The sequence below is a fragment of the Pelobates fuscus genome, chromosome 5, assembly GCF_036172605.1.
Source record: "Pelobates fuscus isolate aPelFus1 chromosome 5, aPelFus1.pri, whole genome shotgun sequence".
NCBI lineage: Eukaryota > Metazoa > Chordata > Amphibia > Anura > Pelobatidae > Pelobates > Pelobates fuscus.
Window position 1 is genome coordinate 36,628,864 of NC_086321.1, and position 23,670 is coordinate 36,652,533.

General features: G+C 39.9%; 1 protein-coding gene across 1 annotated transcript in view; it reads left to right on the plus strand.

Annotated features, from left to right (window-relative positions):
* Positions 1–22,243, plus strand: part of HAPLN1 (hyaluronan and proteoglycan link protein 1) — a 122,033-nt gene extending 99,790 nt beyond the window's left edge. Inside the window, exons 4-5 of the mRNA XM_063453711.1 lie at positions 11,005–11,307; positions 20,934–22,243. Coding sequence (XP_063309781.1) covers positions 11,005–11,307; positions 20,934–21,226 — 596 coding nt within the window. The 3' untranslated portion in view covers positions 21,227–22,243. The remainder of the gene's footprint in view (positions 1–11,004; positions 11,308–20,933) is intronic.
* Positions 22,244–23,670: the final 1,427 nt, after the last annotated feature.

A 23,670-nucleotide genomic window follows, 5' to 3' on the forward strand; every position in this document is an offset into this window, starting at 1 on the left:
AAGCCTTACTACTTGTTAAGTGATAGCTTGTATGGCATGATTGATTTGCATAGTGCAGTGAGAACTCCATAGCGGGAATGAGGGAGTTTGATGCTGGGAATGGATGTAGAGTGCGGCACGGAAGAGGTCTATGATCAGACATATTATAGGGTATAGTGAATTTCTACATCGATGGGAATGGTACGCCAAGATGAGAAGTGTGAAGACTGTAAGGAGGCGATCGTGAACCCAGCGTATGACTGCTGTGGACAGAAGGTGGTCCACCGTAAGAGGGTCAATGGGTGCAGATAATAGGTTAGGGCCTACGAGTGTACCTGTGGGAATGGCGATAAGGCCTGTGTGAACCCCTGTGAGAAACCCGGCACCAGAATCTACCAGATGCCTAGCTGGGTGTAAATGCAGATAGTATATTAGGATAACAAAGTCCTTAGTTGGGCGTATCTTAGGTGACAGATGGGCTGCGTATGTGGACTAGGTGTAGGTTCTGGAGCAGATGTGCAAAACCCTGCATGTAGTGAAATAGCATACCACAGTATTAAAGTCATAGTGCACCCGAGCCTTCCCCAGAAATGAAGTGGTCAGCCCAGCTTGTCCCTCTGGCCGCCTCCCTGACTAGTGCGTGGCGTGAAGGGGTGGTGAGAAGTAGAAGTAGCTGTCTCTATGCGAGAGGTAATGATAAACAGAGGAATGGAAAGCTTTGTTAAGTCGTGGGTGTCACTCTTTGGAGTACTGAAATGTCGCCAAGAATATAACCGTTGTACTGTAGGGAGTCTTGTGAAGTTAAGTAGTGATGTTAGTTTAACGTCCTTTCCATCGAGAATTACTTTCTCCATGGAAATTGGAACAGGGTGGGCCGGTGAGACATATGGAGTAGTGATAGTGGGTGGTGGGGGACGGGGAGGGAAATGAGGGGTAAGCCAGACTGTATGACCGAGATTGCCAGGTGAGCGCCTGCCGGGCTTAATGAGACACCTGGTGTGGCTATAGCCAAATCCATTTATCAGCCTGTTAATCATTTGGAGGTTGGCCAGGATAGCGACTAGGGTCTCCTGATTGGAATCCGAGGAGTAAGCTGACGGCCCTTGTGAACTAGAACCGGGCCTGAGAACATTGGGCTGAGCCGTTGTGAGCCAGTGTAGTTCTGCCTTACTGGCAGTGGCTGGGGAGAGGATACCCCTGTGTCAGAGCTCTGCTGATATTTTTTTAGAATGTACTAGAATCCCAGGTAACTGAGGGTAGAAGGGGTGAGGGATTCCTATGGAGACCCTGGCCAGACTGGCGTGCTGGGTATTTCGTCCAACAGCAGACCGATTATCTGGATGGATACTTATGACATTCTGAAAAAGAAATGATTTGGATAAGTAATGTGTCTTAGAGGTATGGATGAGACCTTCAAAGAACTGGCCTGCTAGCTAGTGCCGAAGCGAAGAATTTACCTAGTACCAAGTGACAGGTGAGGCCCTGCTAGTGCCAAGTGGCGGAGAGAGGCTCTACCTATGATTTGGGCCGAGGGGATTTTGTGGCCACTTGAACGTGGTGGCAGGATGTCGGCCTCTTGGTGACCGTAAGAGATTCAAAACGTGTGGCCGTGACATGGGAAGCCCTAACTGTAGCCCTAAAGAAGGGCGAGCGAGGTGGCTAACTATGATTTGGTCGTGGGGCTGAACCTCCGTGTTGAGGTGGGGTGTAGACCTTGCGGGACCGTAGTATTACTTAGGATAGCTAAGGCCAGCGCCTAACCCTCAATGCCAGTTCTCTAGCCTAATGGGGCTTGTCTCTTAGAATGGTGTGATATAACGTATGTAGATACTTAACCTTGAGTGTTTGTCCTCTTTATTTGGACAATGTGGCAGAAGATTACAATATATTCTTGATTCTGCAGGGAACGGGCCCGGTCCGGGAAACCTTAGTGGGAAAAAGATGCTAGTGGGCCTGAGGCGTGCCACTAATATAATGAGTGTAAAAATGTAGAACGTATGAGAAGGTGTGTATCAGAGATACTGTAACGTACGAACATGGGTAAGCTGAGGGTCCTGAACGTTTGTCCGTAAATTAGAGACAAGCCCCTGGGTTCCCATAAATGTGAATTTTTTGAATGATACGAAGGCAAACTGAGGCCTTAAGGAGAAACGTAATCGTAGTGAGTAAGATTACCAATACCTGATACTGCAATGCAGGGAACCAGGTAGACTGTAGGTTGTTGATGGCGTAGGACTTGGTGTCTAAGTAATGATATGTAGAAATAAATGACAAAACTGTACCGATAAATATAGTAGTAATATGGTGGATTATGATTAAGATATTGCGATTAAGAAATCTTAGCCCAGGTACGTTTTGAAGTGCAGAGCCCACTTTGGGAGGTGGGGGGTTGTATGAGGCCGTGGAGGCTGAATAAGGCCTCGAGGGAAAAAGAGAACTGGTAAACCTACTTACCTGATACAGTAATACAGGGTACTGGGATACCGCTTCTTGAAGACTGATAAATGCAATAATGTCTGATAAGCCTGTAGTACACCGAATGACCAGTAGAGGTCAGTGTCTAGGTGAAAATGCAGTGGTTCGTTGGTTTGTACATGAAATGCAGTAATGTCTGAGAAGCCTGTAGTACACCGAATGACCAGTAGGGGTCAGTGTCTAGGTGAAAATGCAGTGGTTCGTTGGTTTGTACATGAAATGCAAAAATGTCTGAGAAGCCTGTAGTCCACTGAATGACCAGTAGGGGTCAGTGTAGGTAAAAATGCAGTGGTTTATTGGTTTGTACATGAAATGCAAAAACGTCTAAGAAGTCTGTAGTACATCGAATGACCGATAGGGGTCAGTGTGTAGGTGAAAAATGCAGTGGTTCGTTGGTTTGTACATGAAATGCAATAATGTCTGAGAAGCCTGTAGTACACCGAATGACCGGCAGGGGTCAGTGTGTAGGTGCAAATGCAGTGGTTCGTTGATTTGTACATGAAATGCAATAATGTCTGAGACATCATACACACACACTGCACTCATATACACACTGCACTCATACACACACACTGCACGCATACACACACACTGCACTCATACACACACTGCATTCATACACACACTGCATTCATACACACACGCTGCACTCATACACACACTGCACTCATACACACGCACTCATATACACACACTGCATTCATACACACACTGCATTCATACACACACGCTGCACTCATACACACACTGCACTCATACACACGCACTCATATACACACACTGCATTCATACACACACTGCACTCATACACACACACTGCACTCATACACACACTGCATTCATACACACACACTGCATTCATTATATACACACACTGTAAATAAATATTCAATTAATATAATTTTTTTAGGATCTAATTTTATTTAGAAATTTACCAGTAGCTGCTGCATTTCCCACCCTAGTCTTATACTCGAGTCAATAAGTTTTCCCAGTTTTGGGGGGTAAAATTAGGGGCCTCGGCCTTTATTCGGGTCGGCTTATACTCGAGTATATACGGTAACCTATTTTTAGGTTTAATTTCATGTTGCTGTTCCCATTTTCATTTATATAATTAATATAATTAGTTAAAAATTGTTCAGCTGACTAGAGTCCTAATTTGGAAAAATTGTTCCTTTAGAGTTTTTATAAAATCAGACATGATTGAATATGACAGGTCTGGGTTGGTTCAAATAATAGAACAATCACATTTTATAGATTAACTAGAGAATAATATTGTGGAACAAGATTCAACAATGGATTGGATTTCAGACATCCCTTAAGAATATCTTGCACAAATGTATATATATATTTTTAATTTACCACACACACACACACACAATGGTAAAATATATATTTAGCCCTTTCACTATTAATCCAAGTGTATATATACACTGAACAAAATTATAAACTCAACACTTTTGTTTTTCCCCCCATTTTTCATGAGCTGAGCTCAAATCTGTCTAAATGTGTTAATGAGCACTTCTACTTTGTTGAGATAATCCATCCACCTCACAGGTGTGTCTTATCAAGATGCTGATTAGACAGCATGCTTATTGAAAAAGGTGAACATTAGGCTGGCCACAATAAAAGGCCACACTAAAATGTGCAGTTTTACTGTTTTAGGGGGAGTAAAGGGGGGGGGTGCCCAAAAACCAGTCAGTATCTGGTGTAACCACCATTTGCCTTGTGCAGTTAAACACCTTTTCCTCGCATAGAGTTAATCAGGTTGTTGATTGTGGCCTGTGGAATGTTGGTCCACTCCTCTGCGAAGTTGCTGGATATTGGCAGGACCTGGAACACTCTGTCGTACACGTCGATCCAGAGCATCCCAAACATACTCAATGGGTGACATGTCCCATGAGTATGCTGGCCATGCAAGAACTTGGATGATTTCAGGCATTTCCAGGAATTGTGTACAGATCATTGCAACATGGGGGATGTACATTATAATGCTGCAACATGAGGTGATGGTCGTGGATAATTGGCACAATGTGTCTCAGGATCTCACGGTATCTCTGTGCATTCAAAATGCCATCAATAAAATGCACCTGTGTTCATTGTCCATAAATTATGCCTGCCCATACAATAACCCCATCGCCACAATGGGCCACTCGACCCACCACATTGACATCAGCTAACCGCTCACCCACATAACGCCATACACTCTGTCTGCCATCTGCCCTGTACAGTGAAAACCGGGATTCATCCGTGAAGAGAAAACCTCTCCAAAATGCCAGAAGCCATCGAATGTGAGCATTTGCCCACTCAAGTCGGTTACGACGTCGCACAGCAGTCAGGTCGAGACTCCGATGAGGACGAAGAGCATGCAGATGAGCTTCCTTGAGACGGTTTCTGACAGTTTGTGCAGAAATTCTTTGGTTATGCAAACCGATTGTTGCAACAGCTGTCTGGGTGGCTGGTCTCAGACGATCTTAAAGGTGAAGATGCTGGAAGATGCTGGAAGATGCTGGATGTGGAGGTCCTGGGCTGGTGTTGTTACACGTGGTCTGCAGTTGTGAGGCCGGCTGGATGTACTGCCAAATTATCTGAAACGCCTTTGGAGATGGCTTAGAGTAGAGAAATGAACATTCAATTCATGGGCAGCTCTGGTGGACATTTCTGAAGTCAGCATGCCAATAGCACACTCCCTCAAAACTTGCGACATCTGTGGCATTGTGCTGTGTGAGAAATAGGCCTTTTGTGCACATAGGAAAAGTCTTAGATCTTTGAGTTCAGCTCATGAAAAATGGGTGCAAAAAACAAAAGTGTTGCATTTATAATTCTATTCAGTGTATATATATATATTTTATATATATATATATATATATATATATATTTTTTATATATATATATATATATATATATATATATATATATATAAAAATTCATTTTCTCACACCTCCTGGGTGGTATGTTTATTCCTCATTCTCGGGCCTCTACCAGACGCCTGGGAGTTTGAGGGTTCTGTGCAGTATCTTAGCTGTTCCTAGAACTGCACTCTTCTGGACAGCAATCTCAGATGTCCCACCTGGAATCTGTTGAAGCCACTCCACTCTGTGGGAGTCACAGCCCCAAGAGCTCCAATCACAACTGGGACTACTACTGAGTTCACCTTCCACATCCATTCTAGTTCTTCTTTCAGTCCATGGTATTTGTCCACTTTCTCATGTTCCTTCATCCTCATGTTATAGTCACTGGGTATTGCCACATCCACCACGACTGCAGTCTTTAGTTCTTTGTCTACCACCACGACGTCTGGTAGGTTGGCCAGCACTTGCTTGTCTGTCTGGATCTTGAAGTCCCACAAGATCTTAGCCCTGTTGTTCTCAACTACCCTTTGTGGTATCTTCCATCTGGACTTAGGCAGGTCCAATCTATATTCTGTGCAGATGTTTCGGTACACAATCACAGCAACTTGGTTGTGTCTCTCCATGTATACTGTTCCTGCTAACATCTTGCATCTGACTACTAGGTGCTGGACTGTCTCAGAGGCCTCTTTGCACAGTCTGCACCTTGGGTCTTGCCTGGTGTGGTAGACTCCAGCTTCTATTGATCTGGTGCAGAGTGCATGCTCCTGTGCTGTTCGGATTAGTGCCATTTCAGACATTTCAGTCCGATCTTTTCCAACCACTTCAACTCCTTCTGTCCTGATCATCTTTCCTCTTTTTGCTATCATCCGCCCGCACTTTTCTAGTCCCAATGACATTCCAATGTCCTTGCTGTTTATCGTAGTTAAGTGGATCAGTGAGTCAATGTCTCACTCATTCTTGGCATACAGCTTAATGTCGTCCATGTAGAGTAGATGGCTGATGGTAGCTCCACTCTTGAACCTGTATCTGTATCCACTCTTCTTGATGATCTGGCTAAGGGGGTTGAGGCCTATGCAGAACAGCATTTGGGATAGTGCATCACCTTGGTATATGCCACATTTAATGTTCACTTGAGTTATTGTCCTGGAATTGGCTTCTAGAGTTGTTTTCCACTTGCCCATCGAGTTCTTGGTTTGCAATAACTGCAGATCCAGTATAAGCCTTCCCCTTCTTCCTCAGGATAGACTTTTTTGTTGCTGTCCAATCACAGACATAAACTTCTCTGTGAGCTGTAGTACAGGACAGGTGCTCTGGGCAATAGTTTGCTACCTGGAAGTGACAGTACTGGCTGTCTGATTGACTGTAAGGGAGATGTAACAAGGTTAAATTATTAGAAATGATCACTTTTATAAAATGAACACATGAGAAATCACAAGTCACACATAAAGCACTTAAACACGTTGAAGTGCTCTATGTCTTTGGAGTGTTCCTTTAAGTCTATCATGTATAAGCATATTTTGTTGCAATAATATTGTCTCATATTTCACATGAAAGAGATTGCTAAAAAAAATATTGTAATTTGTAAAAGAAGCAGACACAGTGTTAGGCAACATTATATTTTTTTATGTTTCTGGGATTTGACTTCTTGATGGACAAACCAGTTCAGTTAATCGTTGCAACAAAATGAATTTTTTACCTTTTTGAGAGATGATAGATATGCAAAATCCTTCCCTATTTAATGTGTCTATCATCTTGCTTAAGGAAATGATTGGAGTCTTTCAGAAACATAAAGGTAATCATAGTTTCTAACGGGTTAGTGAAATCTAGAAATAAGAAAACACAGCAGGGGGAAAAGAACAGAGCATGTAATTTATATGTGAACTCTTTTTTGTTAAAATGTCAATTTATTTCCTTAAACACTTTCTAAATGAATGTGGAAGAAAAACTCTACATGAAAGCGCAGATAGCACTTCAAAGCAGTTTGATTAAGATATATCTATCACTCTTTGCTCATCTTAAAATAAAACATGGATTTTTCTCTTATTTTATAAACGCCTTATACACCTCAATATTACTAAAAAGAACAGATTCCTCTTTGTTACATGTCTGTGTAGTCATATTAATCAATACAGTCAGAGTATCTGAGTTCTAATCAAGTCTTATATAGGTTTGTTTTTTCTGGTCTCTGTTTAAAATATAATATATTACAGACTTTTACCATCATCTGAATTATATTCATGTCCTTATAAATCACCAACGTAATATGGTACAATGTACACTAAGTCAATTAGTAAAAGGAAATATACTAAGCAATTTACTTGACTCTAAAGCAGCTCTGTGACTTTTTTTGTTCTTTTTGTTTTTATGTGAAGATAGAATGTTTATGAAAAACCCAAAAAGACCTTAGTAGAATTTCACTGGAATTCCAATGCATTCAGAGGGTTTACATGAGAACAGTAGAGATTACCTTGCTTTGTGTATGTATCGAGTTGCAGAAAATCATGGCAAAGGATAAAGCATCAAATAGTGACCATCACATCTTTAATATTTTACATCATGAGTGATGGCTGTTAGGGAGAATTTCTCCTACAACTCGCAGAAGATGTCTCTGACAACTCATTGCACTTACGGAGAAGCCTGTGATCTTGTGAAATCTTTCGTAGACCCCTGACGTTTTGTAGTCTTGTGCGTGTTCATGACAGCTAGAGGGAAGCAGGTTTCTATCAGGTCAAGTTGCCTGTAATTGATGTAGAACCAAAGAGGAAATTGATGGTGCTGACGAGAGAGAGATGTAGGTTCAGAACAGTACGCATACCATCCCCATTCCACGTCTATATGTATAAAATAATGCACAAATCCCATTAGTGGCATTTCTGGCTTAAAACTGCTCTGAAAGTGGGAACTGATTACAAATAAACTGAAATGCAATATTAAATAAAAATAGAAAGATAGATACTGTTTTACCAGCTATATCTAAATATCTACATAATTCAACAAAAGTGCACACATTTAATGTAGTTATAGAGTTAGAAAGAGTTAATAGGGTTCAGCATATAGTGGGAGGATAAGTTGTTTGGTAAGATATGATTAGATAGGATTACCCCTAAAAGGCTTAACAATAACTTTTAAAACCAATTTAGTAAATTCCATTTATGTAAACTAGATTTGTGCATTAAGTTTCAAATGAATCGTAACTCGTCCAAATTTTGGGTGATTGACAATATGTTCGAATTAAGCAACTCAGAATTGCCAAATGATTAAACAAGCAATATGGGCCATTTAGTTTGTTTTGTTGTTTGAACTTGAATCTGGGGTGCCAAAAAAAAGATGATTTATGACTAGAGTACAGCCACTAAATGTTGATTGTATTCACAAATTAAGTGAGAAGTGAACAACAACCAATATTTGCATATTATATATGTTATAGATAAGAATTATATATAATGATTATTTTTTACTGCTTCTCCATTTTTTCCTTCTTCTGGTCATTTTGGTTCTCCTTGTTTAATCGGTGAACTGACTGGATCAAAAATGCACCTATTAATGTACTGCAAAATATACATAATATAAAATGTTTGTGCATTTTGTTTCACCCGAATCGGTTTTCCTAAAATAATGACACATACGAAATTAGTCTGAACTAAAGTGCCACATGAAAGAAATTAGGTCCGTTTGAATGTATGACTTCAACAAGAAAATATGAAGCCACCATGAATGATCTATTGACACAGCATGAACTATTGACACAAGTCAAGATGAACCCATGCATTGTTTACACCAAATTCTGACGCTGACGTCTTCATGACACAGCAAAAATGAAGATAAGCCAGACCGGACAATGTTTCCCAATCTTCTGCTTTTAAGTTCTGGTGCACGTATGCCCACTACACTCAAGGGTTCTTTTTCTTAGCTGACAGAAGTAGATCCTGTAGATTTTGTTTCAGTAACACTTCCGTGTGTTGTGCTTTCTGAGATGCTTTTCTGCATAGCAGTGTTGTAGCACATGGTTATTTCACTTGCTTGAACCAGACTAACCATTCCCATCTGACCTCTTCCATTAACATGACATTTGTGATCCAATTTCCACCAACAAAATGACCACTTACTTATGTTTTCATACCATCAACCATAGGCGTGCGCACGGGGTGTGCCGGGTGTGCCTTGGCACACCCTAATCCCCGCAGCACGCGCTATGTATTGAGACCGGCAGGGGAGATCTCAGGATCTCCCCTGCCGGCTCATGCAGAGCCGGCGCTATCCGAGCGCCGGCTCTGCTCTCAGCCTCCCCTCACCGGCTCACAGGCAGGGAGGGAGGCAGGAGAGGACCGGCGGAGCTCTTGCCAGCAGCTCCGCCGGGTTCCTCTCGCGAGATCTGAGCGTTGCCGCGGCTAGAGTTCACTCTCCACTGGACCACCAGGGATGGATGGCAGCAGCAGGATCCCCCCTCCCAGGCATAAGGTAAGAAGGGAGGGGGGATAACTGATCTGCCCCCACCTCCACTGGACCACCAGGGAAAGCAGCAAGGAAAGATCCCCCCTCCCTACATAAAGTAAGAAGGGAGGGGGGATATTAAGTAATGTACCCCCACCTCCACCCCCCACAATCACCCACACACACATATACACAGCACCAACACACATACAGCACCCACACACAGCACCCATAGACATATACAGCACCCACACACATACACAGCACCCACAGACATACACAGCACCCACAGACATACACAGCACCCACAGACATACACAGCACCCACACACATACACAGCACCCACACACATACACAGCACCCACACACATACACAGCACCCACACACATACAGCACCCACACACATACAGCACCCACACACATACAGCACCCACACACATACAGCACCCACACACATACACAGCACCCACAGACATACACAGCACCCACACACATACAGCACCCACACACACATACAGCACCAACACACATACACAGCACCAACACACATACAGCACACACACACACATACAGCACCCACACACACAGCACCCTCACAAACACACAGCACTCTCACACACATTACACAAACAGCACTCTCACACTCACACAGCACACTAACAGTACCCTCACAAACACACACAGCACACTACCAGTACCCTCACACACAAACATCACCCTCACACACAGTACATTTACAGCACCCTCACAAGTGCACACACACAAACAGCACCCTGACACACAGTACATTCACAGCACCCTCACAAGCACGCACACACAAACACCCTCACCCACATAGTACACTACCAGCACCCTCACACACACATCACACTAACAGCACCCTCACACAGCACACACACAGCTTTGTGTCTGTGTGTGTATATATGTGTATATATATATATACATACATATACATATATATATATATATATATATATATATATATACGCCGCGTGTGCTTGTGCTTTAGGGTGCACACCCTAATGCAATAGGCTGCGCACGCCTATGCCATCAACTCTAAACTCTAGAGACTGTTATTTATGAAAATGTGTAATCAGCATTTTCTGAGATACTCAAACTGTTACATCATCAACAATAATGACACAGCAGGGGTCATTTAGATTCCACATTCTGATGTTTAGCTTGAATGCTTGGACCTTTTGACCATGTCTGCATGCTTTTATGAAATGAGTCAATCATTTTTTTTTTTTTTATTTCCTCGCTTTTAGGTGTTGTTTTCCCATTCTTTCCACGAATTGGTCGCTACAACCTGAACTTTCTTGAAGCCCAACAAGCCTGCCAAGATCAGGATTCTATCATTGCCTCTTTTGACCAACTATATGATGCCTGGAGGTTAGGGCTGGATTGGTGTAATGCAGGCTGGCTAAGTGATGGATCTGTACAATATCCTATAACCAACCCACGAGAACCCTGTGGAGGCAAAAACACTGTTCCTGGAGTTCGGAACTATGGATACAGGGACAAGGATAAAGGCAGATATGATGTTTTCTGTTTTACCTCAAACTTTAAAGGTAAAATTAGTGCTCTTGTTTGATTTAAAATGTGAAGGTATCAGTGTTAATAATTGTTGATCAGCTGTTTTTATTTATTTATTTTGATACAGATTTCAGGCTAAATGTATGTTTAGGCAACATGGAATCTAAACCACATTAAATATAATTTGAAGGCTGTATTGCAAAATCTGGACATTGATTAATATGGTGATCAATGTTCAAATGTTGTGGTACAAATGGTCCTGGATGATACCAGATTATTTTTGATACGATGGACCAAGGACTAATGTTATTGAATAATTCTGTAAACCTCTGTAACCCTGATCTACCTTAGATTATGTCAAAGACTTTATTTTACATTGTTGTTATATTCCTCTGGAACATCTCATATAGAACATGATACGGGGGTTCTGTTCTGGGACCGCTTCTATTCAACATATTTATAAATGATCTTGAAATAGGCATTAAAAGCCATGTTTCAGTGTTTGTAGAAGACACAAAACTCTGTAAAATAATACAATATGAGCAGGGTATTTCTTTGTTGCAGAGGGATTTAGATAGTTTGGGGGACTGGCCACTCAAATGGCAGATGAAATTTAATGTGGAGAAATGCAAAGTTATGCACTTTGGGGTCAAGAATGCACACGCAAATTACATCTTAAATGATAGTAAATTAGGGGTAACAACACACGAGAATGATTTGGGAATTATTATAGACAATAAATTAGGCAACAATGTGCTATGTCAATCTGCAGCTAAGGCCAGTAAGGTTTTATCATGTATAAATAAGGGCATTAATTTCCGGGATGAAAATATAATTTTGCCTCTTTATATATCATTGGTAAGATCACACCTTGAATATGCTGTGCAATTTTAGGCAGCTGTTCTAAAGATTTAAAGGATATTATGGCACTAGAAAAAGCACAGAGGTGGGCTACAAAATTGATAAAAGTAATGGAGCATTTTAGTGATGAAGAGAGGTTAAAAAATTTAAATCTCTTTAATTTGGAAAAATTACCCCTTTAGAGGTGATATGATTGCATTATACAAATATATATTTGGGGCCAATACAAACCATTGTATGGAAATATATTCATGAATAGGACAATACATAGCACAAGATGTCACACATTTAGACTGGGAGAAAGGAGATTTAGTCTAAGGCAAAGGAAAGGGATTTTTACAGTAAAAGCAATAAGGATATGTAATTATCTGTGTGAAGAGGTGGTGAATTTTTTCCTAGTTTGTCATACAATTGGAAGCCCTTCAGACTGGGTTTTCTTGCCTTCTTTTTGATCAACTGCAAAAATTAAATGCGGGAAAGGCTTAACTTGATGGGCGCAAGTCTCTTTTTAGCTATGTAACTTTGTAAGATTAGGTGTTTAGTGATTAACCCCTATGTTGGTGTACAAGTCTGTAGTACAGACTCTACCTCTAGCAGTGGTTTACATGCAAATGTATATGGCCTAATGTGCAATAGGTAGGGTCCAAGCATCAAAAGAAAACCATAAAGCCCTTCCAGACAGTAAGATAATAGATGCTGCACTTCAGTAATGCTATACCTTTCGACAACTTAAATGGACAGAGAGGGACACTTTAATTTTAAAGGTGTAGAGAGTGTGTCAATCAAGTGTAGGGCTGTGATTTTAGGTGACATACTAATAACAATTTATGCAGTTAAAAATATGTTAATACAAAAACAATATATCTTGTTTACACAGACTGATATCTAAACTTGTGTTATAGTTTAAACACTTTACTGTGAGCAATAGTGCTGTGGATCTCAGTTATACACTCAGACACACCAACAATATAGAGCTCTTAGAAAAGAGAGACATTAGTAAAGAAAAGGGGGACAGAGGGATTTAGGCCCAAAATAGGGACTGTCCCTCATAAATAGGAACTCTTGAAAGGTATGTAAACATAACACTTTTAATACAATAGACACATCCGATATGTGATGCCAGATAAGAACCGTCTAGCCCAACAAGTCTGCCCAATTTTCTAAATACTTTTATAAGTTCCTGGCCTTATCGCAAGTTTAGAATAGTCTCATGCCTATCCCACGCATGCTTAAACTCCCTCCCTCTACCACTTTAGCTGGAAGGCTTTTCCATGCGTCCACCACCCTCTGTGTAAAGTAATACTTCCGGAAATTATTTTTAAACCTTTGCCCCTCTAATTTAAGACTATGTCCTCTTGTTGTTGTAGTTTTTATTCTTTTTATTCTTTTACTTTGTGCCTCTGCCAATTGCTGCTTCCTAGTAAAACAGTGTACTTCCAAGCACTCCACCCAACACCATAACCACTGTAGTCCCCGTATCCAGGGTTGCAGCTTGGTTGGGGTCTCACTGTACTCCACCCACCCTGGACCCAAGTCAGGGATCCAGCTTCCTCTCTTTAGGACCTCTCCTAATCCAGAGAGTATAGCAGGTAGAACCATGTTATAATCCAAGGGCGTAAAGTGATCATAGCAATCCCCAGAGTAGTGAATATAGCTGTTCCCTCCACGCATGAGACGAGGCTCTGTTCAGGGCGAAGTGGAACCGGTTTAATTGGAACCACATTATTTTATGTGAATGCCTATTGCAATGCCTATTTTATGTGAATCTCCATGCAAGGGGTTTCCTGATACATATTCCAGGGGCATTCCCCACTGGACATGAGAGGGGACTGCTACAAAGTAAACAACTTAACTATATTGCCTCTCAGGTCCAGGACATACATATCAAATACACCCCAAAATACACCGTTAACAATTAGGTACCCCCACAAGTCCTATATCCCTGGATAGCCTGGATCTGAGAACCCAACAGATCCCGAAAGCACTCAGACGAACACAGCCAAAACACCACCGGGGTATAATTTAGACCATCTGCACATGAGGCGCCTGCCCAAAAGAGATCCATGAAATCAAGCTGAGCGATAGGTCTCCTTGGGGAGTATGAAATACAATAAAAGCCATGACTGTAACTGTTCGTACGTAAGCTGGTCAGGTGCCGCTCTTTCGGTAGTTTGCTCCTACAGAATGTCTTTCAGTTCAAACAACTTTTTCCAAACTTTGATGGAGGTGAAAGTTTCAGCAGTGTTTGTGCCATTGAGTGTCCAATTATAGTTCCATACACTTGATGACCAAACACCGCTGTGCGCGTTCGCGGCTAAAGATGGATTTGTACATGCGAACGGCGATCACCCAGCTGACCGTTTAGAATGTTGCAGTTAAGTTGTTGATATGGGTCAAAAGAGTCTACAAGCAGCACATAACTCCCATGGGGGGCCTGGCTGTTTGGTAGTTTGTTCGGTATATGAACCAAATGGATATGATCTGTTTGGTGAATCCAATATACCGAACCATAGACAGGAAAAGGCATGAACAAAGCCTTTCCACAGCACATTGTCCCAGGTTTACTACAGGGGCCATAGTCCTGGGGCAGGAGGCTTGCAAGCAGGCTCCTCCAGAAGCCCGTGACAAAGTTCTGTTCGTCACACTTTTAAATATACCGTATATACTCAAGTATAAGACAAGTTTTTCAGCACATTTTTTGTGCTGAAAAACCCCAACTCGGCTTATACTCGAGTCAATTGTCTGTATTATGGCAATTTACATTGCCATAATACAGACTGGGGGCTGTGGGGGCTGGCAGAGAGCGCTTACCTCTCCTGCAGCTCCTGTCAGCTCCCTCCTCCTCCGCGCCGGTCCGGTCAGCACCTCTGTCAGCTCCCAGTGTAGGTCTCGCGAGAGCCGCGGGGTCATAGTGCGGCTCTCGCGAGACTTTCACTGGGACTTGCAGAGGGAGCTGACCGGACCGGCGCGGAGGAGAAGGGAGCTGACAGGAGCTGCAGGAGAGGTAAGTAACAGCTTCCTGACAGCCCTCCCTCCACTGAACTGCCAATGCCACTGGACCACCAGGGAGTGAGAGCCCCGCTCCCTGCCATGTATCAAGCAGGGAGGGGGGACGAAAAAATTAATAAAAATATAAATAATAATAAAATAATAAAAAAATAATAAAAAAATTAAAAATAATTTAACAAAAAATAATTATTAAAATAAAAATAAAAAAAATAATAAGAAAAATGCCCACCCCCACCAAGACTCTGCAACACACACACACACAGCATTCATACACACACACACTGCATTCATACACACACACTGCACTCATACACACACTGCACTCATACACACACACTGCACTCATACACACACCACTCATACACACACACTGCACTCATACACACACACTGCACTCATACACACACACACTGCACTCATACACACACACTGCACTCATACACACTGCACTCATACACACACTGCATTCATACACAGACACTGCACTCATACAGACACACTGCACTCATACACACACACTGCACTCATACACACACGCTGCACTCATACACACACTGCACTCATATACACACTGCACTCATATACACACACTGCATTCATACACACACTGCACTCATACACACACACTGCACTCATACACACACACTGCATTCATGCACACACTGCACTCATACACACACACACACTGTAAATAAATATTCAATTAATATAATTTTTTTAGGATCTAATTTTATTTAGAAATTTACCAGTAGCTGCTGCATTTCCCACCCTAGTCTTATACTCGAGTCAATAAGTTTTCCCATTTTTGGGGGGTAAAATTAGGGGCCTCGGCTTATATTCGGGTCGGCTCATACTCGAGTATATACGGTAGTCTCCTCCTTTACTGTGTTGATTCCCTTTATATATTTAAATGTTTCTATCATATCTCCCCTTCGTCTTTCCTCCAAGCTATACATGTTAAGATCCTTTAATCTTTCCCCGGTAAGTTTTATCCTGCAATCCATGAACCAGTTTAGTAGCCCTTCTCTGAACTCTCTCCAAAGCATCAATATCCTTCTGGAGATACGGTCTCCAGTACTGCATACTCCAATTAAGATCTCACCAGTGTTCTGTTCAATGGCATGAACACTTCCCTCTTTCTATTGCTAATACCTCTCCCTATACAACCAAGCATTCTGCTAGCATTTCCTGTTGTTCTATTAGCATTATAATAGTTCACATTATAATGTGAATAGATTTGTTTTTTTATCTAAAATGTTGATCAAAGAAGGCAGATGAGTAGTACGTGTGATGTGGCATGCACATTCTGAGGCAGGGATCCCCTTGTGCCATAACCGATTGAATAAGTCTGGGTAGTTATGGTGCTAGAAGTGGTCATTTAAACCCCATTAATCATTCCTTTATGAAGTTCTATGGTAGTGGAATTGAACAAATAGTGTGCGAACAAAATTGTACATGATATGGCTAAACTAATACAGTATGACAGATATAAGCATTATACAAGATGTAAAACTAGACATATTTTCAGATGAAGAATTAGTTTGATGTATTTTAAAGAACAGTGTGCAATGTGTGTCTAAATATGTGATACTATAATTAATTGATAAAATGTTGTTATTTCTGGAAGCATTGATGAAGAAAACAGATTTCTGGCCCCTGAAGATATTAATGTAAATTTATGTTTCCATGGAGACTGTTCTCTTACCAGTTCTCTCTAGATGATATTTAAAAGCTTATGCTTTAGAGATTAGGAAAAAGTGTAAAAACAAGTATGCATCAATAATGATATAATACATCTACCGTGAAATAATACTTGCAGGATTTATATCTTTTACACTGAAAATATTTTACAAACGACCTTATTAAAAAATGTGTTATGGTATTTTGTTGTACAGTTAAGTAATTTTTCCTCTTACAATTTTATTGCTTTGACCAATACTGCCCATCTTAGAAGATATAATATATTAAAGAAAACACAAGTGCCAAGTTAACTATTGGTCATCAAAATTCCAGGTCAAAATTCAAGTCAAATATTGGTACCATCCCCAGGGTAATTACTTAAAGCATACATCTTTTATTTAAAGGACCACTATTGTCACCCACACCACTTCAGCTCAATGAAGTGGTCTGGGTACCAGGTCCCTCAGGTTTTAACCCTGCAGTTGTAAACATAGCAGTTTCAGAGAAACTGCTATGCTTACTTTGAGGGTTAATCCAGCCTCTAGTGGCTGTCTTCCTGACAGCCGCTAGAGGTGCTTCCCCAACGCTCAATGCTAAAATTGCATCCAGCATGCAGAACGACCATAGCAAAGCATTGAGAAATGCGCATTCTGCTCCACTCGGGTGCTAACGTCGGAGTGGGAGGAGAGGTCACCAGAGCCGAGGGAGCCCTGTGCTGGATAAAATTAAGTGGCTGAAGGGGTTTTAACCCTTTCAGCCCAGCAGAAGGGGGGTTCTGAGGGAGGGGGACACCTAAGGATTATATAGTGTCAGGAAAATGAGTTTGTTTTCCTGACACTATAGTGATCCTTCAAGGTATGCAGTGTGGGGTGTGTCTTGTGCCTGTTCTGAAAAATTGTTGGTGACTTAAAGTGATTCTATAGTCACCCAGACCACTTCAGCTCAATGAAGCGGTCTGGGTGCCAGGTCCCTCTAGGGTTAACCCTGCCTGCTGTAAACATAGCAGTTTCAGAGAAACTGCTACGTTTACATTTGGGGTTAAGCCAGCCTCTAGTGGCTGTCTCCCGGACAGCCGCTAGAGGCGCGTCTGCGACGCTGGAGGCATTTAATGCCTCCATCACACAGAGCATCCATAGGAAAGCATTGAAAAATGCTTTCCTATGGACACTTTGAATGCGCGCGTGGCACTGCCGCACATGCGCATTCCACTCCGCTGATGTCAGACGGGGAGCTGAGGTCGGCGGGGGAGATGAGGTAAGGGAGCCCGGCGGTGGAAGAAGATGAGTAACTGAAGGGATTTTAACCCCTTCAGCACCACGGGAGGGGGACCTTGAGGGTGGGGGCACCCTCCGGGTAGTATAGTGTCAGGAAAACCGATTTGTTTTCCTGACACTATAGTGATCCTTTAATAATAACAATTTCTGCAACTTGAATTGAATTTAGTACAAGAACAATGTATTGTATTTAGATAGACTAATTTCTAAACACAAGTAGCAGATGGTGCTCTGTTATACACTCAGACACACCAACAATATCGAGCTCCTAGAAAAGAGAACATTAGGACAGAATAGAGGGACAGAGAGATTTAAGACTGAGGGATATGGGATGGTCCCTCCTAAATAGGGACACTTGGGAGATATAATAAAGTGTGACTTAACATGAAGTCAAATTAATTCAAAGTGAATTTCAAGTTTCAGGCCAATTTTTATTTATTTTTGCACTTACATTGAATTCACTATAAGAGCATACAATAATTAGAATGGCAAAAGTAATTCATCCTGCTTTTCCATTCTGCAAATATTTGTAAAGATTACACAGGGCAAACAAGAGAGCAACTGGATAATATTGTTACTTAAATACATAATAATGTGCTGTATCACAGTTAACCCCTTAAGGACACATGATGGAAATATTCTGTCATGATTCCCTTTTATTCCAGACGTTGTGTCCTTAGGGGGTTAATAACTCAACATTCTGTAAGTACCTTTTTTTTTTCTGTAACTACCCAGTTACCTATATCTTTTGGACAAATCAAAGATTGTTTATATTTGGGTTCCTGTGTTTGCCGTTAGCTTGTCAGAGAACAGAGTGAAATACAATTACAGGTTCCATAGTGGTTCAAAAAGTAAACAACAGCTCTGCACATGATGACAACATGAAACAGACTTTACGGACAGTGTTTTAAACTGTAGCGTCGGGTTGTACCAAATAGAAAAGAGCCTTTCTTAAATGTAAATGTATGGGACTTAGTGGCGTACTAAGGGGGGTTGGTCGACCCGGATGGACAGCGCACCCCCCTCCTGCCAGCGCAAAAACCTACCTCCCGGCACCTTGGTCTGCGGCTTTGCTGTCAGTGTTTGTAGTGCTAGCACAGAGGGAACTGCTGGAATCACTCTGCACTGATTTGCCAACTCCCTTGCGTGCCATGTACTGTTGCTGGAGCCGAGACATGACATTATCCCAGCACTGTCAACAGTACAGAGTAGCAGGGATCTGGGAAATCAGTGGATACCAAGGAACAGATTACACTTCAGCTCTCCCTGTGAAAATAAGAACATAGAGTCTCAATGTTAACAAAAAAATTAATAAATAAATATTTACTAGTTTACAATCCAGTAAAATAAAAATAAATTGCGTGTATGGATGTAAATATGAATATATGTGTGTATATGAGTCTATGTTTGTGTGTATATGAATGTGTGCGTCTGTGTGCGAGTTTATGTTTTGGTGTTTGAGTTTGTGTACGAGTCTGTGTGTCTGTATATCAATATGTGTGTATGTGTATATGTGTGCATCTGTGTGCATATGAATGTATGTGTGTTTATGAGTCTATGTTTTAGTGTTTGAGTTTGTGTACGAGACTGTGTGTATGTATATCAATGTGTGTGTCTGTGTATATGTGTGCATCTGTGTGCATATGAATGTATGTGTGTATATGAATGTAAGTATGTGTGAATATGAACGGGTAAGTACTGTATATTAATATGTTTGTGTATATGAATGTCAGTATGTGTGTGTAATTTCTCTAACGAATAAGTGCAGAAGGAGATTCAAAAAATTTTTTTTACAATACAAGCCGGGGTGCCATAATACATTTCCATCCTTGGTGTTATGTAACTTAGGCATGCCTCTGATCGGACTATATATTAATGAGAAAAAAGCTTTACGGTTGAAAAGGGGTCTTAGTTTAATTGATTGAGTGCAATACATTTAAGGTACTCGTTCTGTAGTAAAACTGATATTTTATCTGCATATTCAGATTGCTGTGCAGTCTCATTTATTTATTTATATTGTCACTTTTGTGAGTTCTCATAAAGTTAATATTGTATTTGCAATCTCCATTTCCTCGATACAAAGTAGATTATTTGCCTTATGGGCTGGTATTGTTTTCACTGTGTTTTTCTGTTGGTAAACTTTGTAAGATATACATCATCTGCACTATGTATAACCGTAGTGTACTGACATGTATATTACCCCCACATACAGTATAAAATTATTCATTGTTAACATCAATTGCTATATTTACATTTTAAAAACTGCTACTAAAAATGTTTTTAAAGTGGAGTTTTCACTTCGGACTCTTTTAATTTGGGTGTTTTAATGCGCATCACTGGGTAAAATATTTTAGTTAGTCATCCTTTGCAGTGCAATATGCAAAGTGCATGAGTGTGTGACACTTCTGGAGAAAACGCAGAGTGAGCATGTGTGTACATGGAATTTCTGTGTTTCTCTGTTAGACGCCAGGGCATGTATGTGCTCAACCTAAGCATCATAGGGCAGTGTAGTGACCCAAAATACTGCAGTGGAGGTAAGAATGGTTTTCCGATACCTTTGCTGCTTAACAATAAACATTGAAATAGTATTTTTTTTTAATTTAACAATGGAGAACAATCAAAGTCCTTCTTTAAGATCTTCAATTAATAAAAAGAAACTAAAATGCTATCATGCAATCTCTTTATCTGTTATCTCCAAAAATAATGTTTAATTGTTGCCGTAAGATCTATACAGATAAACCATGATTACAGTGTTTACGTTTATTCATCTTGACAAATCAACATTATAATAATTTTACAGATGGATAATGATTAACCCGACCTTATTTTCTCATTAGGTCGTTTTTACTACCTAATACACCCAACAAAATTGACGTATGATGAAGCTGTGCAGGCCTGCATCAATGACGGGTCACAGATCGCCAAAGTGGGTCAAATGTATGCAGCATGGAAGCTTCTTAACTACGATCGATGCGATGGTGGATGGTTGGCCGATGGCAGTGTTCGTTACCCAATTTCCCGACCAAGAAGACGCTGCAGTCCCGACGAGGCGGCTGTTCGCTTTGTTGGTTTTCCAGACAAAAAGCACAAGCTTTACGGTGTTTACTGCTATAAAGAACAACAGTATTAAGTAACCGATAAGAACATGTGAAAGATTTATTTTCAATATGAACTCATGCAAGCTACAAAAAACTGTGATACAACTTTTTACTTACTGTACAAATTATTGTCATAAACCCGAGTCATTTTTTTTAGTTTCCTTTTTATAAATCACCAAAAACAGAACATCACTTTAACAATTTGCTCTAATTAATTCTTAATTAGTATATAATGGTTAGGCTATACAATTGCACCAAATATATCTGTTATTTTATTGAACGGGCATGCCATAGCTTGATGATAACTAAGTCTTAATTGAGGAATGTAAGGTTACTCAAAAATATAAGCATTTAAAGCACATTTTTTTTTAATAGTTTATATATGGATATTTAAAATGCACTATCAGGAAAAAAAAAAGATCAGCAGGTTTGAATTATATATTGCTGGTGCTCAAGTTCTTGTTTTGCAGATAGAAGGAAAAGTTAGCTTAGAAAATTAGCAATTAAACTATATTTGCTTAGAACCTCTGCTTCTTAGTGCGTATTATTTAATATAAAAAAAAACAAAAAAAAAATAAAAATAAAAATATAACTGATTCATGTTGTAACAAGCACAGCAAGAATATCTTGTCAACATTTAAACTGTATTTTTATTGTACATGAAATATTGATGAATGTTTGAATTATTAAAGAATGAACCCCTACCTTCTTTTTAATTCAGATAAATAATGCCTGAGAAGCATAGAGTTACAGGCACCTTTGAGTCGCTTTGTTTGGTTATTTAACGGTTTCACTGCCAATAAAAAGTGCAACACAATGACCCTTGGCATTCAGAAGGTGAAGCAGAGTCTGTTTGATAAGATGTATTCAACTTCGACTCAGGGCAGTTATAGAGGTGAACTGCTGGACAGAACAAACACATAAAAATATATCAAATTTATTATATGTTAGCTTTTAGAGAGTTATTGTGTCTTTATGAAGAACTATTTAATGTCATTCCTAACTACAAGTAAAAAAAAAAAAAAAAAAATGTCAATTGATAAGCTTAAAATAATTAAAATAATACAATAATGTATCGTATCATTGTTATTACGAATAAGCAGTCCAATTGTTTGTTTGTGGATATCATTGAAAAATAAAAAAAAATTATTGAATTACAGGATATTTAACACAGCCCTTTATTAGCAGATAAATATAACATAATGCAACAGGTATGTCAGGAAGGATATCTGTAAAAGTATAATACGAAATCAGTAATATTTTGTTTTACAAGAATTGTTATGACTATTGTAGAAAAAAAGCATTCCTTTTACGAAAATGCACATAAAAGAAATAGGAGCACAAACACATAGGGTAGGAATCCCAAACATTTAATGAGTAAAAATAATTCATTAATACTTTAAAAGGAACGTTATTTTTACATTACTTATCAAAACATATATACTAGAGAGGCAAAGTTCCCCTATGGAAATGTGTTTGAGAACTAAAATTCACACACTATTTATAAATACTTGAAGGCATTATAGTCACATACACAAAATATTGGATATTTATAATTGCTTTATAATTGAATAAATAAAAATGAGAAATGTATCACCTATTTTGTTTACCATAGGAGACTGTTAGCAATCACGCTTAAAATTACAAACTGTATGTGTATTAAAAAAAAATCACAAATTGTAAGTATAATGTATGCATGCCGAATGAAGACAATGAGGGGTCTATTCACAAATGTGTGATAGACGACAGACAACTGGCTTGTAAAGTTTAGATGAAATAGCGGATTTCAATAAAATCTCAGCTCCCAAGAGGTGGGCATTTCTTCCGACTATTGATTCTGGCCACAATATTGCAAGCTGGTTAACAATTACCTGTAAATTGCTCTTTAGTGAATCGATCCCTTGGGTAAAAAATCATGAAAAAAAAAATAAAAAAAATTCCAGGTATAAAATCGTAGGGTATTGAACGAAATATTTCTATTGATCCATTTAGAGAGCGCAGGAGGACTGTCACAAAGTAATGGTCACAAACAGAATCTTACTTGAACTTGTTTAGTTGGGTTAATTGGGTTAATTGTCGTTAGCACATTTAACGGACAGTGCACACAGGACCAGATTTACAATATGGTGCTAAGTATTTGAGTATTTTTACATCTAATTTATTAGAAACATTAAGGATACCTCCCCCCCCCCCCGTTCCTGTCTTATTTGACTATAAATGCAATTGGCCTTCTTTTGTGCTAGCATTTGACTTTGCTTATTACATCTTCAATAAATGGTATGCCAATGTTTTAGGTAGAGTGTGCATACTGCCTCTTTCAATATTTAAAAGAAGCAAATAGTATATACTTTTTAAACAAGTAAATTGTGAAAAGAATGTATTCCACTTTTTGTTTCGAGCAAAATGATATAATAAGTCAAATGACATGCATAAAAAAAAAAAAAAATTTAGAAATACAGTTTAACCTTTGAAAAAA